At 41.9% G+C, this 26,074-nt stretch overlaps 2 protein-coding genes across 2 annotated transcripts; both read right to left on the bottom strand.

Moving 5' to 3' along the window:
- Positions 1 to 1,521: 1,521 nt before the first annotated feature.
- Positions 1,522 to 2,475, bottom strand: LOC116910259 (olfactory receptor 56-like). The gene has a single exon (XM_032914144.1). It carries the CDS (start codon positions 2,473 to 2,475, stop codon positions 1,522 to 1,524), a length of 954 nt encoding a protein of 317 aa, XP_032770035.1.
- Positions 2,476 to 21,644: 19,169 nt separating this feature from the next.
- Positions 21,645 to 25,676, bottom strand: LOC116909433 (olfactory receptor 56). The gene is made up of 2 exons (XM_032913008.1): positions 25,588 to 25,676; positions 21,645 to 22,681 (listed from the first exon to the last, which is right to left on the bottom strand). Exon 2 carries the CDS (start codon positions 22,658 to 22,660, stop codon positions 21,713 to 21,715), a length of 948 nt encoding a protein of 315 aa, XP_032768899.1. The 5' UTR covers positions 22,661 to 22,681; positions 25,588 to 25,676; the 3' UTR covers positions 21,645 to 21,712.
- Positions 25,677 to 26,074: the final 398 nt, after the last annotated feature.

Below are 26,074 nucleotides of genomic sequence, written 5' to 3'. Positions count from 1 at the left end.
TGCTGATGGTGCATACAGAACTAAGCACATGCTAGTAGAGATGAATTCCAATCCCGAGCAGCTCCAATCCAATTATGCTCAGACAAATACCCTAAGTGGACATTGCAATAAAAAGGGTCATAGTGAAGGGCAGATATCTCATTTTAAACCAAAGAGAAACCGATTGACAGTTAGTGGATTAACAGTCAGTTTGAAGAACGGCATTCTCCCTCAAAACAAAAGGAATAGAGCAAGAATTGTCTAGTTTAGCCTTCAATATGAATTTTATTCAAAGTGCACAGCAGGGTCAGAAAATACAGCACATGCAAAAAGAAAAAAAAAGAGAGACCTTGTTCAAAGAAAAGCCATCCAGACAAACAGATCTCATAAGTTTAGAAATAGATCATGGTTTTAAATCTCCTAAATTGGTTAATGAATGTAAAGACTATGAGACTACTTGAACATACAGAGATCTTCAGTTGTGTTTGCAAGAGAAATGGAAGCCCTAAGGATAAAATTACTCTAGACTTGAGAAATACAATGGCTGAAATGCTGAATTATGGTGTGAAATAGGAGCCATCTTGGAAATAGAGGGGGAAATGGCAGCGATCTAAGGTGGAGGCAGATAAGGCTTATCCTGTAAAAGGTAAGATCGTTCATACTTCAGGATTTGCGGGGCACACAGGGATGTCACAACTACCAAGCTCTTGTTTATCAGGAAGGAGGCCTAATGGAGTTTGACTAAAACAACCAGTGGGCAAGATTTGGCCTGTAGGTTAGAGTACTGATCTCTGAACTGCAAAATGAGGTAATCAAATATTGCAGAACCAAATAAAATGAAGGCAAATGAAAGAATTACAGCCATATCAGATACCCACGTTTGAGCAGCCTGGTGGCCTTAAATTGTTAAGTTGGAGACAAGCTCATATATCATAGGATAATTGTGATGAATATGTGTCTGTAGAATATTCATCCACAGTCCTAGGGAAAAGAGTTGAGCCATGTAGTGCTATAATCCCAGCACAGAGGAGACTCAGGCAGGAGGCTGGAGAATTTGGAGCCATCCTGACCTACATAGTGAGACCTTTCAAAATGACAAAGTAAGTATCAAGTCCACAAAAGCCCCCAAATTTGCTGGTATTCATATACATTGTCTTTACAAAGATTGCTATTGTCTAATCCACAGATCCAACAATCTTAGGGGAAAACAAGCCCACACTAGAGACATGCCGTTTTCAAGTTGCTGAAAACAAGATGTGTAAAGAAAAGTAGCTAAAAGTAACTTCACAATATAGGCTTTCCATTAAAAGACATAGTTGAGAACTTATCAGAAGTAACCAGAAAATCTAATAAAAAGACATTTAAAGACAGAAAATAAATGCCAGCATATAATTTTATACCCAGTAAAAAACAAGCAAGATTGAGGAAAACACAAACGTGTGCGCATGTTTTCAATATGGTACATTTGTATCTCCCCCAGACAAACCGCAGCTGGGGGAACCAGGCTCTCAGTTCCACACTTCACCTCTTCTGACACCAACTTCAAACAAGAGTTCCACCTCCACAGGGACACTTTCCCAGGAGTTTCCTCAGGGCCCCAGTCACTTCTTTGTTCCTTAGACTGTAAATAAGAGGGTTGAGCATGGGGGTGATCATGGTGTAGAAGGCAGAGACCACTTTGTCCTGCTTGGAGGAATGGTAGGCCTGTGGTCGCATGTATGTGATCATGGCAGCCCCGTAGAAGAGGGAGACCACAATCATGTGGGAGGAACAGGTAGCGAAGGCCTTCTGCCGACCTTCTGCAGAGCGCATCCGGAGCACTGCCACCAGGATCCGGAGGTAGGAGGCCGAGATGACAGAAAAGGGCAGGAGAAGCATGAGGACACAGCAGACATAGATCATGGTCTCATAGAGGGAGGTGTCAGCACAGGCCAGCTTGAGCACAGCAGGAACCTCACAGAAGAAGTGGTCGATCTCCTGGGAACTGCAGTAGGGGAAGCGAAGCGTAAAAACAGCCTGGATCAGTCCATCTACCAGGCCAAAGAGCCAAGACCCAGCTACCATGAGCCAGCAGACACGGTGGCTCATGATTACAGAGTACCTCAGCGGGTTGCTAATGGCCACATAGCGGTCATAGGCCATGAAGGCCAGCAGGAAGCACTCATCCCCCAGGAGGGTGAGGAAGAAGAGAATCTGGAGCCCACAACCAGTGAAGGAGATGGAGCCACGGCCCATGAGAAAGTCAGCAGCCATCCGTGGCACAATGGTGGAGATGAGCATGAGGTCCATGAGGGACAGCCAACTGAGGAAGAAGTACATGGGGCTGTGCAGGCGAGAGTCCACAAGGATGAGGAGGATCATGAGCCCGTTGCCGGAGAGGGCCACCAGGAACATGAGCATAATGATGGAGAAGAGGAAGAGATGCAGTGGGGAGTGGGTGAAGAGGCCCAGGAGGACGAAGTGAGAGATGAGAGTCTGGTTGCCTGTCCAGGTCATTGTTAGGGAGCGCTGGGATCTGGAAGCAAGTTTACAAGATCAGCATTATAATATATATAATATTGAAGGCATTGTAACTTGGCCCAATGCGTTGTCATCTTGTTTGTTTCTATTGTTTTTGTTTTTGTTTTTTTGGGACAGAGTTTCTCTATGTTGCCCTGGCTATCCCAGAACTTGATGTCTTGAAATTGTAGACCAGGCTGGTCTTACACTCATAGAGATCTGCCTGCCTCTGCCTCCCCATTGCTTGGATTAAAGGTGTGCAAAACCACCACTTCGAGTATTGTCATCTGTAAAAATGACTTGGTTTAGAGTAAATGTGTAGCCTCTTTAAAGATTTGGAAAAAGAGAGAGAGAGAGAGAGAGAGAGAGAGAGAGAGAGAGAGAGAGAGAGAGAGAGAGAGAGAGAGGGCGTGGTTGCCCTAACACTTTCTGTGTATAACTGAGAAATTAGTTTCAAGCTTTTTTTTTAACTAAGGTAAGAAATTGTCTCTGTCCCTGCCATGAACTGTGTTCTAGTTTCCTGTTCTCATCCCTAGTTCTTTAGGTCAAAGGAACAGATGTCATTCAGGGATAGATCACTTACCTCATATGCACAAAGTCCTGGGTTCAAACATCATCACCACACAAAAAGATAACATAAAATCAACAAAGGTCCCAGGTCCCAAATCCACTTGAGGATTTGCTCTGCTTTTTTTTTTAAAGTACTCAGGTATTAAGAATGAACAAGTGGGCATCTGACATAATCTTGCTAAACTTCAGTTTAAGTAGAGACAACAAGAAGAACAGAAGCCGGTAGCAAAGAGATGTAGGAACTTAAGCAGCACTTAGTGGTTTAAAATGATGATGGGTGCCATTGCTTGGAACACTTGTCATCTGCTGGGAACCATGACATGGACTCTGCTGTGTCTTCTCATCTAAACTTCATAGCTACCCTTAAAGGTGTGGTGGTGCACACCTGTGAGCCCACCTATGAGGGATACTAAGGGAGGGAGATCTTGGGGTCAAGGTCAGCCTTGGCTACATAGTGAGACCCTATCTCAAAGCAAAAGCAAACATGAACACAAAGTCCTAGGGGGAAAGGATGATCATTAACTCCATTTAGTTAATGGTAAACTGAGGCCGAAGGAGGTTCCTTATTATTTTCAAATATGAGAGCTTACAGTAGGTTTAAGAAACACATTTCAATTACATTTATTGAGTGTGTGTGTGTGTGTGTGTGTGTGTGTGTGTGTGTCTACACACATGTTCCCCAGCACCTGTGTGGAGTTCAGAGGACAACTTGCACAAGCAGTGCTCTCTTTCCACTACAAGTGTCCCAGGGATGGAACCCAGGTCTCCGGGCTTCAGGCTTTTACCAACTGAATGATCCCATTGGCCTTTAAAGTACTTCTTAAGAAGTTTAATGACCAAAAGATGGCCCAACATATAAAAAAGACATGTGCTCCACTATGTTCATCGTAGCCTTATTTATAATAGCCAGAAGCTGGAAAGAACCCAGATGCCCTTCAACAGAGGAATGGATACAGAAAATGTGGTACATCTACACAATGGAATATTACTCAGCTATCAAAAACAATGACTTTATGAAATTAGAGGGCAAATGGTCGAACTGGAAAATATCATCCTGAGTGAGGTAACCCAATCACAGAAAAACACACTTGGTATGCACTCATTGATAAGTGGCTATTAGCCCAAATGCTTGAATTACCCTAGATACCTAGAACAAATGAAACTCAAGACGGATGATCAAAATGTGGATGCTTCACTCCTTCTTTAAAAGGGGAACAAGAATACCCTTGGCAGGGAATAGAGAGGCAAAGATTAAAACAGAGACTGAAGGAACACCCATTCAGAGCCTGCCCCACATGTGGCCCATACATATACAGCCACCCAATTAGACAAGATGGATGAAGCAAAGAAGTGCAGGCCGACAGGAGCCGGATGTAGATTGCTCCTGAGAGACACAGTCAGAATACAGCAAATACAGAGGCGAATGCCAGCAGCAAACCACTGAACTGAGAATAGGACCCCATTGAAGGAATCAGAGAAAGAACTGGAAGAGCTTGAAGGGCTCGAGACCCCATATGAACAACAATGCCAAGCAACCAGAGCTTCCAGGGACTAAGCCACTACCTAAAGACTATACATGGACTGACCCTGGACTCTGACCTCATAGGTAGCAATGAATATCCTAGTAAGAGCACCAGTGGAAGGGGAAGCCCTTGGTCCTGCTAAGACTGAACCCCCAGTGAACTAGACTGTCGGGGGAGGGCGGCAATGGGGGAGGGTGGGAGGGGAACACCCATAAGGAAGGGGGGGGAGGGGATGTTTGCCCAGAAACCGGAAAGGGAATAACACTCAAAATGTATATAAGAAATACTCAAGTTAATAAAAAAAATAAAATAAAATAAAAAATAAAAGAAAAGAAAAAAAAAGAAGTTTAATGAATGAAGAATCCGAGGCAATGAAAACATCCAACACAAAGAAGTAACGATGGGTTGGTGAGATGGCTCAGAGGCTCACAGCCCAACCTGACAACCTAAGTTCAATCCCCAGGACCAAATGTTAGCAGAGAAAGATGAGTGCAGGTTGTCTACTGACCACCATAGGTGTGTTTTACACGCACACACACACACACACACACACACACACACACACGCATGCACGCACGCATGTGCACGCGCACAAATAAATACAATAAAAATTTCAAAAGTAACTAAATAAACTATGACATATGATAAAGTCATTTTAGTCAATAGGATATTTATGACATTTTGTTTTATGTTATTTAAGACACAGTTTCTCCGTGTAACAGCTCTAGCTCTAGCTGTCCTGGAACTCACTTTAAAGACCAGGCTAGTCTCAAACTCACAAAGATTCACCTGCCTATGACTCCAGAATGCTAGAATTAAAGGTATGTGCCACCACATTTGGCTATTTATGACATTTTAATTTAAAAATTCCAATAGTTTTAAGTATTTCTAAAAGTTTCAAAGGAATATGTCAAGGTACTAACAGTGTAGTCCTTTCTATATAGTGGCATTAAAAAGTGAATTTATGTCACTTCCCTAAATTTCTTTTTACTTTCTACATTTCCTGTAAGAGACATGGAGCATAAATATAATTTTAAAATTATGCTATATTAGGCTATTGCGTGGCTCCAAAACCTAGAAAAACTAAATTATGTATAGTTCAGCACCTAAAATTTATTAGTCTTCTCATGATCACTGCCAACCAATTAAAAAATTAGCAAAAAAAGTCAGAATATTTATTTATGATTGTGACAAGTGTGGAATAAAAATCTCTAATTTAAAAACTTAAAAGATATTTTAAGTTAGGCATCATGGTGCAAGCCTTTAATCATAACACCTGAGAGGCAGAAGAAGGTGGATCTCTATGAGTTCAGGACCAGCCTGGTCTACAAAGTGAGTTCCAGGACAGCCAGAACTACACAAGGTGACCCTGTCTTTATGTGTGTGTGTGTGTGTGTGTGTGTGTGTGTGTGTGTGTGTGTGTGTGTGTGATGTATATACATATATCATATATATGGTGTATATACATCATACATATATACATATATATACACATACATATATGCATATATATACACACACTTCCCCCAGAGCAATGAGAAAGTCGAGAACAGATGAAATTCTGGGTACCAAAGGCTGAGCATGCAAAACATCCTGGAGGGGCAGAAGCAGTAGAGACTTAGAAGAAATAAATAAGAAGGTAGGAAAGGAACAGCTATTCATAGAGGCCAGAGGTGCCTTCTCCAGAGAGATGAACAAAACCAAGCTCAGTTGTTCATACTGGCGAGAACAGGAGCACACATTCTCCCAAGGACCAGGAAAGATGTTGAGTTAAGTCACATAGATAGGCTCTGTTTATAGTCTGCCTTTGTGTCAGGGAAAGGAGAGCAGGTTTGTACTAGGTGCTCCCTCGAGCCCCGCCTCAGCCACTGAGGATCACTAAGGGTTGACTTGAAAATGCAGACAGTCTGAAGCTCTCCAGTTCTGGGGAAGATGGGTGTTTGTGCATGCCCATTAAGGACATTAGCCTAAGAAGAGTGGCCACAGAAACAATGAAAGTAAATGTGAGGGCAGCAGCAAGCCCTACTGTTAGATACTGAGAGCAGCTGGGTGGAAGGTGACCGACTTCCAGCTATGACAGCTAAGCTCTGTAGTGACAGTGATGATACAGAGTAGTAACAACACAGCAAGCACCCAAATGCTCAGAATTGGTTGCAGGAGGCAGCCATGTAAACCTGGATGAGTGTGAGACCAACAAAGGCATCGCCTGGAAGTCTACCGAGGAAACACACTGCCATGCATGTGCCTCCTCACCACACACAAATGGGCTCCCTCCTCACCCACAGCAGACAGACTAGACTGCTTCTCTGGGGAAAGGGAAATGGAGTTAAAGACCAGGGAAGTTAAGACTACCGCAAGGACAAGGGGCAATGTGAAGATGGTGCACCGTCTGGGTTTCCTGGGCCCAGATTCATTTCCACCACGCAGGAAACAGAAGGGCCCTCCCTGCAGTCAGGAATTTGAGTAGCTCTGGAACCATTTACTGATGCCAGACAGGGAAAAAAATACAGGCGTATAATTCAGAGGTAACTTGGTTTTTCATCTGTCTCCTTTTGTTTAGTTTTTGAGAGAGTTTCTCTGTGTAGTCCTGACTGACCTCGAACTCACAGTGATTCACCTGCCTTGCCTCCCATGTGCTGAGATTAAAGGTGTGCACCACTACCAACTGCTATCTAACTTGTTCTTAATACTAATACTTAATACTTTAATATAAGCCAACATCCAAGGGCTAAAAGACATAAAAATGTTCTATCCACTAGTGAAGGAAAACCAACAAGGTGGTAGATAAGAGAAAAAAGACTTCTCAGGGAAGTGTCTAGACCATTGTGCCACCTCTGAGTAAGATAAAGTGTTATAAATAAACACGAGGTTATGACATGGAAAGGCAGTGGTAAGATGATGATAAGGGGGGAAAGAAGCATTCAGAAGACAGATACTCAGAAAATAAAGATCCAAAATAAGGATAGCTCTCCTGGCAGGCAAGCTTATGGAAATATTTGAACATATGCAAAATTACTTGTCGATAAGACGTAGATTTGATTAAAGTTTATAAAAACCACAAACAATCTAATTGTTCCTTAGAGGAAACATTAAATAGACAACGGGATGAGGTACATAGGAAATAGACTTTCAGTGCGTTGCTACAGAATTCTCTCTAAATTGTTTTAAAATGCAGCAATGTATAGAAGGCAATGAACTCATTTACTCACAAATCAAATTCTTCCTCGGGCTTGTGTGCAAGAAAACAGCAAGACTGACTCGGAGGGAAGAATCTAGGAATCTGATTGCTGGCACTGAGTTAGAGAAGAAAGTCTTTGTGGGATACAATTTTTTTATCTCTAGCATTTTTAAGCTTGTGAGACAATGGACTGGTCAAAATGAATAAAAAATATATAATTATTAAAGTGTTGCCCAATAGGATTTGTCGTGGAAATCTGTAGGACAGAAACCAACAAACAAGTAGTCACTCATAGAGGTGTATTGAACAAATCGCTAAAATAATTTTGGAAAAATAGTCAAGGAACTTGCCTTGTCAGTGAACAACACACAACATAATGCTGTATCAATTAAAATTCCCTTTTTTTGTAGGGTCAGAACTTGCCAAAGTCTTTGTTGTACATTAGAGACAGAAGCACACCAGGGGATTTTGTTGAAGAGGTTTGCATCAGAAAGAGTGGGAAATGGCCCCACCAGGAGCTTCCTCACAGAGAAAGCAAAGTATGAATGGGAGAGAGGGAAGCACACACCACTGTGTGCTTCTCCAGATAAACTCTGAGTTCTAATTATCCTTCAAAAAGTGACTATGAAAACAGGAGGGAACATACACGAGTGGTAGAAAAAGATTGAGTGATACCCTGTATTGGAGAAGGAGACATGTAGGTGGTTGTAGTTGGTCCACAAGAATGGATTTTACTCCTGCCTTTCTGGAAAAAATATGATGTCACAATATTTTTTTTGATGTCACAGTATTATAAGAGACAGTTCTCCAAGCACTCTGTGGAGCTCATGAAAACATATGCCAGTGTCCAGGGGTCTAGCTATTGTTCAGTCTTCCTTGACTTAAAAATACCAAACCACACTTACTCTTCCTAAAACCTATGAGAGGTCTCTGAGAATGCCACCTCCCTTCAGTGACACTCCCAGCTTTAGAAGATGAACTGAATAAAACAGTCATGTCTCCTCTAATTCTACCCATAGAGTAAAGGATTGGGACAAAGAACCTAGCGTGTTAGAAGCCAAACAGAGACACACAGACTTCTACACCTGAAGGGAAGTAAGCAAGAGAGTGTCAGGACTAGGAGTGGTTTGAGCAATGTTGATGGCTTTTAAGGACCTGGAAGGGAGGACCAAGAGGCAAAGAGGAAGAACCTCACCTGCAAACACAGGAACAATGACTGTAGGAAGTGCTGGGGAACCAGGAAGGGCCTCAATCAGTATCTTAGAAGCTCTAGTGTGCAGAAGCCATTCACTGCCACCACCCAGCAGCAGCTGCTCCAATTAGTGACTTAGATCTTCGGGGTGACCTCTGTGCAGATGAGCTGAAGGGCTACCATCTCCTTGAAAAAGAAGAGCAGGAAACTTAGGAAACAGAGATGACAGACTTGCAGGAGTAAAGCCTCCTGTTTAGAATGACTCTTCGAATCTTCTAGTACGTACATACAGGAATCTTCTATGCACACACACATAGGACTTTCGGAGACATATGCCTTCCAAGAGGCTGTGGAAAGATTTTGAAGCGATGCACAAAGAGGTGAAAGAGATGCTGAGAAAAGGATTACAGCAAACCCAGAAAAGAGAAAACTCCTCCCTAAAAGCCTGGTACCATCTTTAGGGATTAGGGAAATGCTTTCCAGAAGCTTCGACTCTAGTCTTCCAGAAGAACCACAGACTAGGAGAGCAAGGATGGAGAAAGCACAGAGTTTTTGCCTGCAGGTGTGACCCTTTGCCAGGGCCAGGGCCAATTCCCACCTGAGAGGTTTTATCCCTTGTCCGCTCTTACCCACTGTCATCTCTGCTGTGACTGAAGAAAGTTGCTTCTGCTTTGATGAGTCCTCAGAGACCTGTCCTCCACCACACCTCTGTCCCAGTCTCTGGGAATTAAACCTCTAAGGGAAGAGAGTTTCCGGCAAAGTTCTCTGATCATCTCTGGGGCTCCAACAAACTCCATCCCAGGGGAAGACATAGTGGAAACTAGGGCATGAGGGTTTCTATGGACCAACCTGGGAATAGTGGGTTTTCTTTCTGTTCCAAAAACAAATAGGCAGCGTTGGCTTTTGTGTTGGGATGCAGTCTACTTTGATGATAGACATTAAGTGAGGTTTCTAGGCAGAATCAACAGTGCATCTAGAATATTCTGGAGCTCCACACTTCTGTATCTTCCTATTGTCTAACTCACTTATGACAGTTACATAGGCCCTTACCTCAGAGCTCACTTCTACTGTGTTTCAGTACAATTCCAGGAGAATATAGCAAACATGCCCAGAGCACACTTCTAGCACTGTCTGCCTTCTGCCCACAATCCTGTAAGCCCACAACAAAATGGGCTTCATTCATACTAAGAAATTTTCAGCATTTGGGAAGTTAAAGATTATAGTTTTGAGGCTAGACTGGGCAAAGTGAGACACTGTCTCAGAAAACAATACAAAAACAACAACAACAACAACAAACAACACCAAAACCCCACATCACAGCGGATGCTAGGTAGACAATATCAGACAAAGCTAAATGGGAATCTTACTTAGATTTGACCTTTGGCAAGTGACCTAACCAATACATTTCTCACATTGTGAAAATTAAATGACAACATGAAGTTGTCTCCTAAAGATAAGTGAATCCTAAAACTTATAGTTGGCAAGTTAATATAGTAAAAATGGCCATTTTACCAAAAGCGATCTACAGATTCAATGCAATCCCCATCGAAATACCAATCCAATTCTTCAGAGAGTTACACAGAACAATTTCCAAATTCATCTGGAATAACAAAAAACCCAGGATAGCTAAAACTATCCTCAACAATAAATGGACTTGCGGAGGAATCACTGTCTCTGAACTCAAGCAGTATTACAGAGCAATAGTGATAAAAACTGCATGGTATGGGGACAGAGACATGCAGATAGACCAATGGAATAGAATTGAAGACCCAGAAATGAACCCACACACCTATGGTCACTTGATTTTGGCAAAGGAGCCAAAACCATCCAATGGAAAAAAGATAGCATTTTCAGCAAATGGTGCTGGTTCAACTGGAGATCAGCATGTAGAAGAATGCAGATCGACCCATCATTATCACCCTGTACAAAGCTTAAGTCCAAGTGGATCAAGGACCTCCACATCAAACCAGATACACTCAAACTAATAGAAGAAAAACTAGGGCAGCATCTCGAACACCTGGGCACTGGAGAAAATTTCCTGAATAAAACACCAATGGCTTATGCTCTAAGATCAAGATTCGAGAAATGGGATCTCATAAAACTACAAAGCTTCTGTAAGGCAAAGGACACTATTGTTAGGACAAAACGGAAACCAACAGATTAGGAAAAAATCTTTACCAATCCTACAACTGATAGAGGACTTGTATCCAAAATATACAAAGAACTCTAGAAGTTAGACCGCAGGGAGACAAATAACCCTATTAAAAAATGGGGTTCAATACATATACAGCCACCCAATTAGACAAGATGGATGAAGCAAAGAAGTGCAGACCGACAGGAGCCGGATGTAGATCGCTCCTGAGAGACACAGCCAGAATACAGCAAATACAGAGGCGAATGCCAGCAGCAAACCACTGAACTGAGAATAGGACCCCCGTTGAAGGAATCAGAGAAAAGAACTGGAAGAGCTTGAAGGGCTCGAGACCCCATATGTACAACAATGCCAAGCAACCAGAGCTTCCAGGGACTAAGCCACTACCTAAAGACTATACATGGACTGACCCTGGACTCTGACCTCATAGGTAGCAATGAATATCCTAGTAAGAGCACCAGTGGAAGGGGGAAGCCCTGGGTCCTGCTAAGACTGAACCCCAGTGAACTAGACTGTCGGGGGAGGGCGCAATGGGGAGGTGGGAGGGAACACCCATAAGGAAGGGGAGGGGGGATGGGATGTTTGCCCGGAAACCGGGAAAGGGAATAACACTTTCGAAATGTATATAAAAAATACTCAAGTTAATAAAAAAAAAATGGGGTTCAGAGCTAAACAAAGAATTCACAGCTGAGGAATGGCAAATGGCTGAGAAACACCTAAAGAAATGTTCGACGTCTTTAGTCATAAGAGAAATGCAAATCAAAACAACCCTGAGATTTTGAGTGGCTAAGATCAAAAATTCAGGTGACAGCAGATGCTGGTGAGGATGTGGAGAAAGAGTGTTCCTCTTCCATTGTTGGTGGGATTGCAGACTGGTACAATCATTCTGGAAATCAGTCTGGAGGTTCCTTAGAAAATTGGACATTGAACTACCTGAGGATCCAGCTATACCTCTCTTGGGCATATACCCAAAAGATGCCCCAACATATAAAAAAGACACATGCTCCACTATGTTCATAGCAGCCTTATTTATAATAGCCAGAAGCTGGAAAGGACCCAGATGCCCTTCAACAGAGGAATGGATACAGAAAATGGGGTACATCTACACAATGGAATATTACTCAGCTATCAAAAACAACGACTTTATGAAATTCGTAGGCAAATGGATAGAACTGGAAAAGATCATCCTGAGTGAGGTAACCCAATCACAGAAAAATACACATGGTATGCACTCATTGTTAAGTGGATATTGGCCCAAATGCTCAAATTACCCTAGATGTACAGAACACATGAAATTCAAGAAGGATTACCAAAATGTGAATGTTTCACTCTTTCTTCAAAGGGGAAACAAGAATACCCTTGGGAGGGAATAGGGAGGCAAAGTTTAGAACAGAGGCAGAAGGAACACCCGTTCAGAGCCTGTCCCACATGTGACTCATACATATACAGCCACTAAACTAGATAAGATGGATGAAGCAAAGGAGTGCAGGCTGACAGGAACTGGATGTAGATTTCTCCTGAGAGACACAATCAGAATATGGCATATACCTGGTGAAAAAAATAGGTGAATGCCAGCAGAAAACCACTGAACTGAGAATAGGACCCCCGTTGAAGGAATCAGAAAAGAACTGGAAGAGCTTGAAGGGGCTTGAGACCCCCATATGTACAACAATGCCAAGCAACCAGAGCTTCCAGGGACTAAGCCACTACCTAAAGACTATACATGGACTGACCCTGGACTCTGACCTCATAGGTAGCAATGAATATCCTAGTAAGAGCACCAGTGGAAGGGGAAGCCCTGGGTCCTGCTAAGACTGAACCCCAGTGGAAGTTATTGTTGGGGAGGCGGTAATGTGGGGGAGGATTGGGAGGGGAACACATACAGAAGGGGAGCGGGAGGGTTTGGGGGGTGCTGCCCCCCCTGGAAACTGGGAAAGGGAATAACAATAGAAATGTAAATAAGAAATACTCAAGTTAGTAAAGATGAAAAAAAAGAACATTAAAAAAAAAAACAAAACAACAACATAGTTGTTAGCACCATTTCCCTTTCTTCTCTCTAAAGCCTGTTGAAGGACCATGGTATTTGAATACAAGTATCTGGTAAGGTATCCCTTTGCCTTCCTAAAGCCTTTTGCTTCCCTATGACTGGTCATCTGCCCTCTCCCCAAATACTGATCACTCTGTTTTCAGGCCATGAGAATTCTACTTCTTTCTTTTTCTCTTCCCTCCCCCTTCATTTTGCAAACTGTTCCTTTAATGGAGAGGAGGGGGAAGGGAGGAAGAGAAGGGAAGGGAAGGAAGGGAAGGGAAGAGAACAGAAGAGAAGAGAACAGAACAGAACAGAAGAGAAAAAAGAGAGCAGGAGGGAGAGCCTTTGCTAGATGCTTAAACTCAAGCCAAACAAAATCCCAGCACAAAGGAGGAGAGGTAAACACACAGTCCCTCTCCTAGCCAAGAAGCTAGTCACAAATGATGGTAGCTGGGAGTGGAAAAACAGTTACCCTCAATGGAGTGACAGTGGGTTTATCTACCACACTCCTGGGCAGTTCCCACCCCTCCCCCAAGCTTAGGAGACCAATGCAAACTGGATTCCATGCTTGTTTTGTGTTTTCTTCTTTTAAAAGAAAGAGAAAAAAAGCACAAAGTTGGGTAGGTGACTGGGTGGGTATCTAGGAGGAGTTGGGGGACACAGAGTATCCTAAAAATACGCTGAATGAAATTGTGAAAGAATAAATAAGAAACCATGGCATGTTTGTCTTTCTGAACTTAGCTTGTTTCACTTGGCATGTTGTTCTCCAGTTAGCCTCAGTTTTATTTACACCTGAATAAAATCACATTGTGTACATGTAGAATATTTTTTTTGTCCATCAGGTTAATGATAGACATCTAGGTTTGTTCAGTTTCTCACTACTGCAAATAGTGTAGCAACACAAACATGGATGGTTGACTCAGTCCTTCAGGTACATAACCAGGAGAGGGACAGCTGGGTCGAATGGTAATTTTACTTTTAGCTTTTGAGGAAGCCCCATACTGACTTCCATAGTGACTGCATCATTTTATGTTCCCACCAGCACTGTATAAGGGCTCTCCTTTCCCCATATCCTCACCAACACTTGTTGCTATTTGTTTCCTTGATGGTGCCCATCCTGAATGGGGAGAACTGAAATCCTGGTGTCATTTCAATTTGCATTTTTTGACGGCAAGAATATTGGACCTTTTTAAAGTGTATGTTGGCCACTTTTAGTTCTTCTTTGCAGAGTTGTTTATTGGGCTATTAGGTCAGTTAATAATTGGATGATTAGGGGGTTGGGTATTTAATTTTAGGAGTTCCTTATATAGTCTGGATATTAGTCTCCTATCTGATGTATAATTAGCAATTTTTTCTGTTCTATTAACTATGTCTTTAAATTAAAATAACATGCATATGTGGAAAAGGTTATGCACACAAGATGCCTATAAAGGCTATGAAAGGCCATCACATCCCCTGAGGCTGGAGTTACAGGCACTTATGCGCTGCCAGATGTGGATGCTGAGAAAGAAACTCTGGTCCTCTTCAAGAACAGCAAGTGCTTTTAAGTACTGGGCATCTCTCCAGCCCTCAGCTGTTTCTTCACTCTGGCAACCATTTCCTGTACTGGGCAGATGCTGTTTAGCTTTGTATGCATTCCTATGGATCAGTTGTTGGATCGTATCCTGTGTTTTTGGAGGCCTTTTCAGAGAGTATGTTCACATGCTATATCTCAACAGGTTCCCTTCTTCTAGCCATGTCAGAGTTTGAGGTCTTACGTCAAGGTCTTTGATCACTTTTGGAGAAATGGACCTAGTATCATTCCACTATATGCGGATATCAGCTTTCTTAGCACCGTTGTTAAAGGAACTGTGGTTGAGCCACATGTAGCCAGCCAGGCATATCTGTGATCCCAGTGCTATGAAGGGCAGAGACAGGGAGATAGCCAGGGCTTACTGATTACACAGTGGAGAGTGGCAGAGGAGGACACTCAGCACCTTTCTTTGGTCTATGCACGCACATATTGAGAGAGAGAGAGAGAGAGAGAGAGAGAGAGAGAGAGAGAGAGAGAGAGAGATCATTCTTTTTCCCAATGTAGTTTTTGACATCTTGACATCTTCGGCAAAAATTAGTTGGCTACAGCTGTGTGGGTTTATCTCTGGGCCCTCTATCCTCTATTCCACTGGTCTCTTTTGTGCTAGTACCATGTCTTTGTGTCAGTATGACTCTAGCATCATTTGAGTCCAGGCTTTCTGATCACTCCAGCTTTGTTCTTTGTGCTGGGGATTGTTGGCATCATTTAGAGTCCCTTATGTGGATTTTATGATTTGGGATTGTTTTTTCTTTCTTTTTTTTAAAGATTTATTTATTTTATGTATACGAGTACACTGTAGCTTTCTTCAGACACACCAGAAGAGGGCACCAGATCCCATTACAGATGGTTGTGAGCCATCATGTGGTTGCTGGGATTTGAACTCAGGACCTCTGGAAGAGCAGTCAGTACTCTTAACCACTGAGCCATCTGTCCAGCCCCGGGATTGTTTTTTCTAGTTCTGTGAAAAATACTTGGAATTTTGATACTGATTACATTGAGCCCAGAAGCTGTTTTTCACAACATTAATTCTGCCAATCCATGAGCATGGGAGATATTTGCATCTTCTAGTATCTCCTTTGATTTTTAAAATTATTTTAAGATTTTAGTTGTAGTTGTCTTTTGACTCCATTAGCTTAAATTCTTTCTTATTGTGTGTGTTTGTGTGTGTGTGTGTGTAGGTGTGTGTAAAGCCAAAGGTTGATGTGAAGGTCTTTCTCACTCACTCACCACCCTATCTTCTAAGACAAGGTCTCTTACTCGATTTAAAGCTCACTAATGCTTTAAGATAAAGAATCGACAAATGGGACCTCATAAAATTGCAAAGCTTCTTTAAGTGAAGGGACACTGTCATTAGGACAAAATGGCAACCAACAGATTGAGAAAAGATCTTTACCAGTCCTGCATCTGATAGAGGGTTAATAGCCAATATATACAAAGAACTCAAGAAGTTAGAATCCAGAGAGTCAAAGAACCCTATTTAAAAATGAGCTAAACAAAGAATTCTCAGCAGAGGGATATCCAGTGACTGAGAAGCACCTAAAGAAATGTTCAACATCCTTAGTCTTCAGGGAAATGCAAATCAAAACCCTGAAATTCCACCTCACACCAGTCCGAATGGCTAAGATCAAAATTCAGGTGACAAGAGGTGCTAGTGAAGATGTGGAGAAAGAGGAACACTCCTCCATTGTTGGTGGGATTGCAGACTGGTACAACCACCTTGGAAATCAGTCTGGAGGTTCCTTAGAAAATTGGACATTGAACTACCTGAGGACTCAGCTATACTACCTCTCTTGGGCATATACCCAAAATATTCTGCCCCAACATATAACAAAGACACATGCTCCACTATGTTCATAGCAGCCTTATTTATAATAGCCAGAAGCTGGAAAAGAACCCAGATGCCCTTCAACAGAGGAATGGATACAGAAAATGTGGTACATCTACACAATGGAATATTACTCAGCTATCAAAACCAATGATTTCATGAATTCATAGGCCAATGGATGAAACTAGAAAATGTCATCCTGAGTGAGGTAACCCAATCATAAAAAAACACACATAGTATTCATTCACTGATAAGTGGATATTAGCCCAAAAATTCGGATTACCCAATATATATAATCCATAGACCACATGAAGCTCAAGAAGAAGGACAACCAAAGTACAGATGCTTCAGTTCTTCTTAAAAGGGAGAATAAAAATATTCATAGGAGGAGATATGGAGACAAAGTTTGGAGTAGAGACTGAAGGAATGGCCATCCAGAGCCTGCCACACATGAGGACAATATTGCTGATGCCAAGAAGTGCATGCTAACAGGAGCTGAATATGTCTCCTGAGAGGCACAGCCAGAGCATGTCAAATACAGTGGTGAATGCTAGCCATTGAACTCAGAATGGGGTCCCTGTTGGAGGAATTAAAGAAAGGATTGAAGGAGCTGAAGGGGTTTGCAACCCCATAAGGACAGCAATACCAACCAACCAGAGCTCCCAGGGACTAAACCACCATCCAGAGAGTACGCATGAACAGACCCATGGCTCCAGCTGCATATGTAGCAGAGGATGGCCTTGTTGGGCACCAATGGGAGGAAAAGCCCTTGGTCCTGCCAAGGCTGGACCCCCCATTGTAGGGGAATGGCAGGGCAGGGAGGCAGGAAAGGGGGTGGTTGGGGAGGGGGAACACCCTCATAGAAGAAGGGAGAGAGAGGATGGGATGGGGACTTATGGATGGGAAACCAGAAAAGGGAATAACATTTGAAATGTAAATAAAGAAATATCCAATAAAAGCATTTTTAGTTAAAAAAAAAACAGAAAGTAGTATTAAAATCCAGTCTTAACCAAAAAAAAAAAAAAAAAAACACTCACTGATTTGGCAAGGCCACCTGACCTATGAGTTCTAGGAACCTGCCAGGTTCTACCTCCCAGCCCTGGGATTACAGATGAATGTGGGGGTATCTGTATTTTTATGTGTGAGATAGGGGTCTAAATCAGGTCCTTATTCTTGTGCAACAAGCACAAGACAGAGCTGTCTTCCCAGCCCCTATTTCTAAATATTTTTAAAGCCCTTGTGACTGGGTTCTCCCACCCCTTCTTCCACCCCAATTTCTCTCTTGGTAAGTTTGCTATTGGTCTGTAGAAAAACTACAGATTTTGGTATGTTGATTTTGTATCCCATCACTCTGTTGAAAGTGTATTTCGGATCTATGTGTTTTCTGGTGGAGTCAGTGGAGTCTTTTAACTATATCATCTGCAAACAGACACTGCTTTCTCCCTTTCCTGTTTGCATCCCATTCCTTCCTTCTCCTGTTACTGCTCTAATTCTTACTGTACTAGAATACTAATACTGGTGGCCTCCTTGCTTCCTTCCTGGCTTTAGAAAAAAAGCTTGTTATCCTTTGCAGTTATGTGTGTGTGTGTGTACATGTGTGAGGGCAGGGGTTGTCTCTAGATGTGTCTGTGGTATGCTGTGTATACATGTGTGTATGTGAGCATGCTTTCATGTTTGTGCGTGCGTGTGTGTGTGCGTGTGTGTGTGTGTGTGTGTGTGTGTGTGTGTGTGATGTAGCTATTATTAAATTAAAGTGTGTTTCTGCTCATCCTGGTGACTTCAGTGATTTGATTACAAAAGAATGTTGAACCTTGTCCAAGGCCCTTTTCTGTGTCTGTTGAGATGACCATTGATCTCTTTCCTTAGTTCTATTTGCATGTTGTATTATATTTACTGATTCACTCATGTTAAGCCAACATTGAATCCGTGAGATGAGATCAGCTTGGTCGTGGTGTATGATTTTTTTATTAAAATTTTTTGTTTTTAAATTTTATATATGTGTGTGTGTGTGTGTGTGTGTGTTTAATTTCTACCTTATTTCTAATCCACTCTATCACCCCTCAAACTGCTCTCATGTTCACAACTCCCTCTCTAAAATTCATGACCTTTTCATCTTTAATTCTTATTGTCACATGTATGTACAAATCATGTGTACACACATGTACACACACACACACACACACTATTGAGTCCATTTAGCATTGTACCAGTAGTGGTTTAGGTAAACTATGAGGGTTCTCATCCCTGGAGAAAAATTCTCCCACTCTCAGCAGACATTGATTGACTATAGAGCTCTTCATCTAGGGATGAGGAGTTGTGAAATTTCCTCATCCGCATTGTCATGTCAACTGGCGTTGTCACTGTGCATGTCTTTTTAAGCAACCATACTTTCCGTGGTGTCTAGAAGACACTACTAACTCACAGAAGAGATCCTGTTCTCCAGATCTTATAATCTTTTATCTCCCTCTCCCATGACTTTTCCTGAGCATTAGGTGTAGGGATTGCTTTGCAGATAACTTGGGGTTGGGCACCTATAGTCACGTATCGTCTACATTTTGACCAGTTGTGGTTCTCCATAGTAGTGTTCATCTGCTGGAAAAGGAAGCTTCTTTGATGAAGAATAACAGCTATACCTATTGATGAGCATAAGGATTATATATAGTATTAGAATGCAGTTAGAAATTATACTAAGGGCTGGGCATGGTGGCACATGTCTCTAATCCCAACACTCATGAGGCAAAAGCTGACAGAGCTCTGTAGTTTTGAGGCCAGCCTTTTCTATATAGTGAGTACAAGGCAAGCCAGGGCAGCATAACAAGAGCTTTTTTCAAAAAACAAACAAACAATGTATATAGCAGTAATAAGTCCTTCTCTTGAGTCTATGACCTTTTCCACAGTGATCTGGCTAGGTTTACAATGAAGACATGAATATCCTCCTATTGAGCAGGCTTTAAATTCAATTATTCAGCCCAGGGTTAAAAACCAACAAGCAAACCAAAAAAAATGCACCATTTAACTAAGCAATGAGATTGTGCAGTGTCTACAGATTGAGATGCATGACGTTGTTAAGATGGCGAAACTACGCAAAGTGATATCTAGAACCAATGAAACTGCTATCAAAATTACAATGGCTTTTGTTAAATGGAGAAGTCAATTTTTAAATTTATGAAAATGTTCAGAAATCCCAATAGCAAAATAATATTGAAAAAGATCAAAGTTGGAGGATTCACAGTCGCTAATTTCAAAATACAAAACAATACAACAATATGGGAATAATCAAAACTGTGCAGTACTGGCATAAAAATAGATAGAAAGAAACTGGAAGTGAACTTTGAGGTCAGAAATAAGCTGACATATTCATGATTCACCGACTTTTGGCAAGGATGCTAATGTCATTTAGTGGAGGAAGAAGTCTGTATTTTCGACAAACATTAGGAAAATTAGATCTCCATCCACATGCACAAAGGATGAAGTTCAGCACCTACGCAGCATGATATCTGTCACAACGAACTGGTCATGGATCGATGAATTAAATATAAGACTGAAAACAATAAATCCTTAAAATGTAGAAGTCAATATTCATGACCTTGAATTTCACAATGGATTCTCAGTTATGATGCCAAAGTCACAAGCAGAAAGAAAAATTGGACTTTATAAAATCTTAAAAAAGCTTTTGTGCATCAGAATTATTACCCCAAAGTAAAAAGGCAGCCTAAGGAAGGGAAAACAATATCTGCACCTCACATGTCTCGTAAGGTCATAGTCTCTGTAAGATGCGAAGAACTACAACGCATGAAAATGAGGAACACTGAACTTAGAAATAGGGAAAGGTCTCCAATAAGTTTATCTCCCCAAAATTTAAAAGACACACTCACTCATGTTTGTGTAAGATTACATTTATTTTTTTCTGTGTATGTATGTAAGTATATGTGTGTCCTGGAATACATGTGAAGGTCAGAGGATACCTTGTGGAAGTGGGTTCTCTTCTTTGACTGTGTGGGTTCTGGGATCAAACTCAGATTGTCAGACTTTGAAGCTGACCCATCTCACTGGCCTCTAAACAAGATTTTATTTTTTTTTACATGAAAGTTCCATAGTTTAATTAAGCTCTCTTACTGGGAGGCATTGGAGTTATTTTTTTTATTAACTTGAGTATTTCTTATTTACATTTCCAATGTTATTACCTTTCCCGGTTTCCAGGCAAACATCCCCCTAATCCTTCCCCCTCCCCTTCTTTATGGGTGTTCCCCTCCCCACCCTCCCCCCATTGCCGCCCTCCCCAAACAAGATTTTAAAGGACAAGTTTTTATAGCCTCTATTAGAACAGAGAGAGAGAGAGAGAGAGAGAGAGAGAGAGAGAGAGGGAGGGAGAGAGAGCTAAAACTATTCAAGTGTTTAAAAAAACTCATTTCCTACCATCTAGAAAATTCCCATTTAAGATACCCACATTTCATTACATCTTCGGAAGAAATTAGCATTAAGCATCTATTTTAAGAAGAATTTAGAAGAGGCATAAGCTTGGTTGTCTACAGTAGACTCAACCATAGAGCCAGTAGGTTTTGACATGGTGTCTTAGGCAAATACACAGTCTCTATATGTATTACAAACTAATAAAAGCTAACCCTAGCGAATTTAAAAGAAAAAAAGATACTCACATATCTTAACCTAAATTACCTATTAAATAGTACAGAACTGAATAAGATCATTCTAGTTCTTAGTAAGCACTCAATAAAAGACAAGTATCACCAAGAATAACTGAGAAATAGAGTAAATTTAATTCAAGGATGTTACGATCAATAATGACAATAATAGTGTAGCAATGCTTCCCCGTGAGGTTTCAGAGTCATTTGAAGTAGTCCCTACAAAATCCTTGTGGTAGAGAGCCATAGCACGATTCTATCTATACAGAAACAGAGATTCACAAAACAAAGATGACTTACCAATGAAATGCAAACAGCAGGCAATACAACCAGGCACTGGGCCATGACTTTTCTTTTTTAAAAGATTTATTTATTTTTATTTATATGAACACACTGCAACTGTCTTCAGACACACACCAGAAGAGTGCACGGGATCCTGTTATAGATGGTTGTGAGCCACCATGTGGTTGCTGGGGAACTGAACTCAGGACGTCTGGAAAAGCAGTTAGTGCTCTTGACCGCTGAGCCATCTCTCATCTCAATCATGGCTTTTCAATGCTGGCTGCCAACCTTGCAACGGTCCAGCCCTTTTCGCAGAGCCCCCATCACCTCCCTGTTTCTCAAGCTATAAATGAGGGGGTTGAGCATGGGAGTAAGAACTGTGTAGAAGATTGAGACAATTTTGTCATGGCTAGGAGCTCGATATCGTCTTGGTCTCAGATAGATGAACATGGCTGCCCCATAGAAGAGAGAGACGGCTGTTAGGTGGGAGGAACAGGTGGCCAGAGCCTTTTTTCGGGAATGAGCAGAGTGCATACGGAGCACAGCCCCCAAAATGCGAGCATAGGAAGTCACAATGATGGAGAAAGGAAGAAGCAGCATAAAGACGCAGCAAGCAAAGAGCAGGGTGTCAAAAAGGGATGTGTCTGCACAGGCCAGCTTCAGTAAAGCTGGCACCTCACAGAAGAAGTGATCTACATCCCGCGAGCCACAGTAGGGCAGGCTCATGGCTGCCACCATCTGAATTATTCCATCAAGGATCCCAAAGGCCCAGGAACTTCCAGCAATCTGGAGACAGACCCTTTGGCTCATGAGAATGGGATAGTGAAGTGGGTGGCTAATGGCCACATAGCGATCATAAGCCATGAGTCCTAACAAGAGACCCTCCGATCCCACAAGAGAGACAAAAAATCCAATCTGTATGCCACAACCAGCAAAGGAGATGGACTTCCTGCCAGACAGGAAGTTGACTGCCATCTTTGGCACAATGTTACAGACCAGCATGAGGTCCATGAGGGAGAGCTGACTGAGGAAGAAGTACATGGGGGTGTGAAGTCGGGGGTCAGTGTAGATGAGGAGGATGAGGAGGACATTCCCACAGAGTGCCACTGTGAAGACTAGCATGACCGCAGAGAAGAGGAGAAAGTCAGTCTGGCTCTGGGAGAAGATGCCTAGGAGGATGAACCCATCTACAGACGATTCGTTCAGCCATATTCCCATGGCTCAGTGATTCACAGTCACCTGAAAATAGATGCAGAGAAGTTCTGAGATGAAGCACCATGCTTTTGCTTCTGAATCCTTCTATTTCAGTCAGATACAGCTTTGTAGTTCACATTTGCTTTGTAACATACAGAACAGTGGACTTTCAAATGCCTCAACCCACATGATGCAATCTTTGCTAATTCACAGAACTATGTTTTGTGTTTCTATTTGTAGACATTGATACCAAGAAGAATAGAATCTATTTTTGGTGAGTCACAGAACTACTGGACAATCCTCCTTCATCCAGAAATATCTTGGCTTTACCATACAGCACTGATTTAAAATAGCTTGGATCACAATTTAACATTACTAGGTCTATTTTCTGTGCAAAGGAGAACTTATATATTGTGAGGAAAGGTAATAAAGATGTAGGGATGGGAGCCTGGAGAAATTGCTCTGTGTCAAAGACCATTTGTGAGGACATGAGTTCTGTTCCAAGAATTGATCTTATTCAATTTACATCTGCCTGTAACTCTGACTCCAAGAGAACCAATGCCCTGCTCTGGCCTCTAAATGTACCCACACACATGTGGCATACATGCAGGTAGACACACATTTATGTATATGACTGTATATATATGTATGCATGTGTGTATGAACACACACATATATACATACACACATGCATACATATATACATACACACTCATACACACACATGCATATATATATACATATATATATGAAATAAAAGCTTGGGATGTTTCTCAGTCTTTTGTTAGTTTGTTAGTTTGTTTTTCAGATAGGGTCTTGCCCTAAACTCCATGCTAGACTGAAAACTCACTATGTAGCCAAGATTAGCCTTGACCTCAGGGCACTCTTCCTACCTAGCATTCCTAGTGTTGCATTCCAGGTGTGTGTCTCCATGGCTGGCTTCATTCCTGACCCTTTATTTTACTCAAGCCAAAGGCCTGAGAAGCTTTATTATTCCAATGTTTCTTTCAATCATTCAACCAAAATTCAAGCCATCTGAAAACCTCTTGATTTTTCAAGTCAAGGTTTACATATATATGTAAATATATGCATATATATATAAAAAGAGATTTTATATGTATAGTTTTTCATCATTTCCCCACTTCTGTTACTAAACCCCTTTCACAATAGTTCCTGTGAGTCTACTAAAGTGTGAAGTGATTAAAAAAAACTCCTACTGAAAGTATATCAATGACTTCCCAAAGCAGTCTAATACAAATCAGGTTTTTGCAGGCAAACAAGCAGACACACATGAGCACACATGAGCACATCTGCACCCACTAGTGTCTTGAAGCCCACACCATTCCCCACTGTTCATTGTGCTTCCTTGAACTTTGTCAAACTGAACATATCTGCATCTTTGGTCTCTCATTCGTCAAAGCCTGTTTCTAAGGCAGGCTCTTTGCCTATGTAGACTCCTATCCCTAAACCACCCCTATCCCTGTTCAAGTACCAGATTCTCTAGAAATAAAAAAAAATATTAAAAATTTAACACCTCCAAGGTCCTTCCTTGATCTAATTTTTATTACTTACCTCATTTGATTGCATAAATGCTTCCTATTTTAATGTCTGTACCATTTCATTGGGATATAAATATCATCTATTGTTTGCAGCCACATCCGGACAGCCCCTAGGGGAGCCATTTAGTTCAAAGCATGACCTCAATGAATATGGCTGGCTGAATAAGATAATGCACATGAAACACATGATTCGAAATTCCAAGTTCCAAAGGCAGAAATCCCCCTCTTTTGGTTTCAGGGAGCTTGTTTTTGAGCTGAACACAGTGATTTGTTACATGGTTCCTTTCTTGGTGAGAAAATGAGCAATGCTGTAGGAAATAGCCTGTGCTCTTTATAAAGCATAAGGCCTCCTACATAGGTGGTTGGCAGTTGCACCTCTGGGAAGTCCCTGTGCTGGTGTGTTGGTCTCTAGCTAACTCACCCACTGCAAAGGGGGAAAGAAGCATTTGCCTAGTTCATTGTACAGAAAGACCCTCGGTAACTCCCTAAATTAGCATGGGCTACATCAGACCGATGACCAAAAAGCTGCCACATCATCCGTTTCTCCACAGAACACAACATGTCTGATGTGCCAGAATATTTGCCCACATATTCTTCCAAACAACAATACCCAGGAACGAGGTTTCCCATAAGAGTGAGTTACTGTCTCCAAAGCCTTAAAGCATCTTCCTAGCTATGTTGGTCTTAATCTCAACCAAGAAAAATAACTTGGGTCCCCTTTAGCGCTCACAGAAGTTCCTCTTGTGTGGTGGGAACCTTTGTCCTACTGATAGAGACATTCAGCCACATAGACTCCCCACCCCTCTTCCTCATCCTAACTCTCTTATACTGTGAACTAATAAGCAATATTTCTTTCTCCATCTTTGACGGTTTCCTTTAATTCAATGGGCCAGTTTTCCCTAAGGTGGATAAATGGAACCACTGTTAGTCTCCAGAAGAGCACCTGTCTTCTCCCCCTTCTCAGCTCAGTTGTTAGTTGGTCAGTCTACCTGCCTGAGTCATGTCACTTCAGCCATCTTTGATTCCTTTCTTTCTCCAAGCCCATATCCCAAGCACCAGAAGCTACTGGCTTCTTATTTGCTCAGACCTTCTCCAAAATACTTCTTGCACTCGAGCCCCTATCCAGTCACACAGTGAACACTGCCCTCAGATGATAGCGGTGGCCTCACATTTGACTCGCCACCCACTGTGCACTTGATTCCCACCCCAGTAAATGGACACATAACTCTGAAGTGAACCCTCCCCTGAAAGAACAAAACCCAGCATGCTCCTGAAAGAAAAGTGAGAGTTTCATCATTGGTCCTTCCATCGCCATCCAGACCTTTCCTTCAGTGCTCCCTGGAATCCTCTTGACTCACCATCCCTGAGGGTTCTCCCCCACCATGAGCTCACCTGTCATGGAGTCTTTGAAGACACTCATTCTTCCCTCCTCATGGATAAGCTTTTCTTGTTCACTCTGCTCACCTTCTCAGTGATGACTTCCCTGAATACAGAGACATGAAATTCTTCTACCATCCCTCATCCCTTTCCTGCTCTGAGTTTTTACAGCAGGCAAAAATCACAGCACATGCTGCATTCTATTTGTAGGATGGCGTCTGCTTCCCTAAGTACAACCTATGTTTCCAGCTATAACTGGAGACATTAGGAGACTTCCCAGACTCCTATGACAGTGTTAGCATATGTGTTATGATGTCGGTAAACACATGTTGAGGGACTATCTGATATACAAAACAACTCAGGATTTTTCCTCTAGAATTTCACATGGATTTTTTTCCTCCTAAGACCAACCTTTAAAAAAAGTTAGTTTCTTATGTAATGGTTTCCTTTTTTCTTCCCAGAAGTAGTAAGATAAAAGAAGCCACTTGTCTTTTCATTGTTA

The sequence above is a fragment of the Rattus rattus genome, chromosome 9 (assembly GCF_011064425.1).
Source record: "Rattus rattus isolate New Zealand chromosome 9, Rrattus_CSIRO_v1, whole genome shotgun sequence".
Classification (NCBI taxonomy): domain Eukaryota; kingdom Metazoa; phylum Chordata; class Mammalia; order Rodentia; family Muridae; genus Rattus; species Rattus rattus.
The sequence above is the reverse complement of the archived record's forward strand: the minus strand, read 5'-3'. Positions and strand labels throughout refer to the sequence as shown.

Excerpts from the sequence above, each read along its gene's own strand:
- LOC116910259 (XM_032914144.1), bottom strand. The coding sequence starts at position 2,475 with ATGACCTGGACAGGCAACCAGACTCTCATCTCTCACTTCGTCCTCCTG.
- LOC116909433 (XM_032913008.1), bottom strand. The coding sequence starts at position 22,660 with ATGGGAATATGGCTGAACGAATCGTCTGTAGATGGGTTCATCCTCCTA.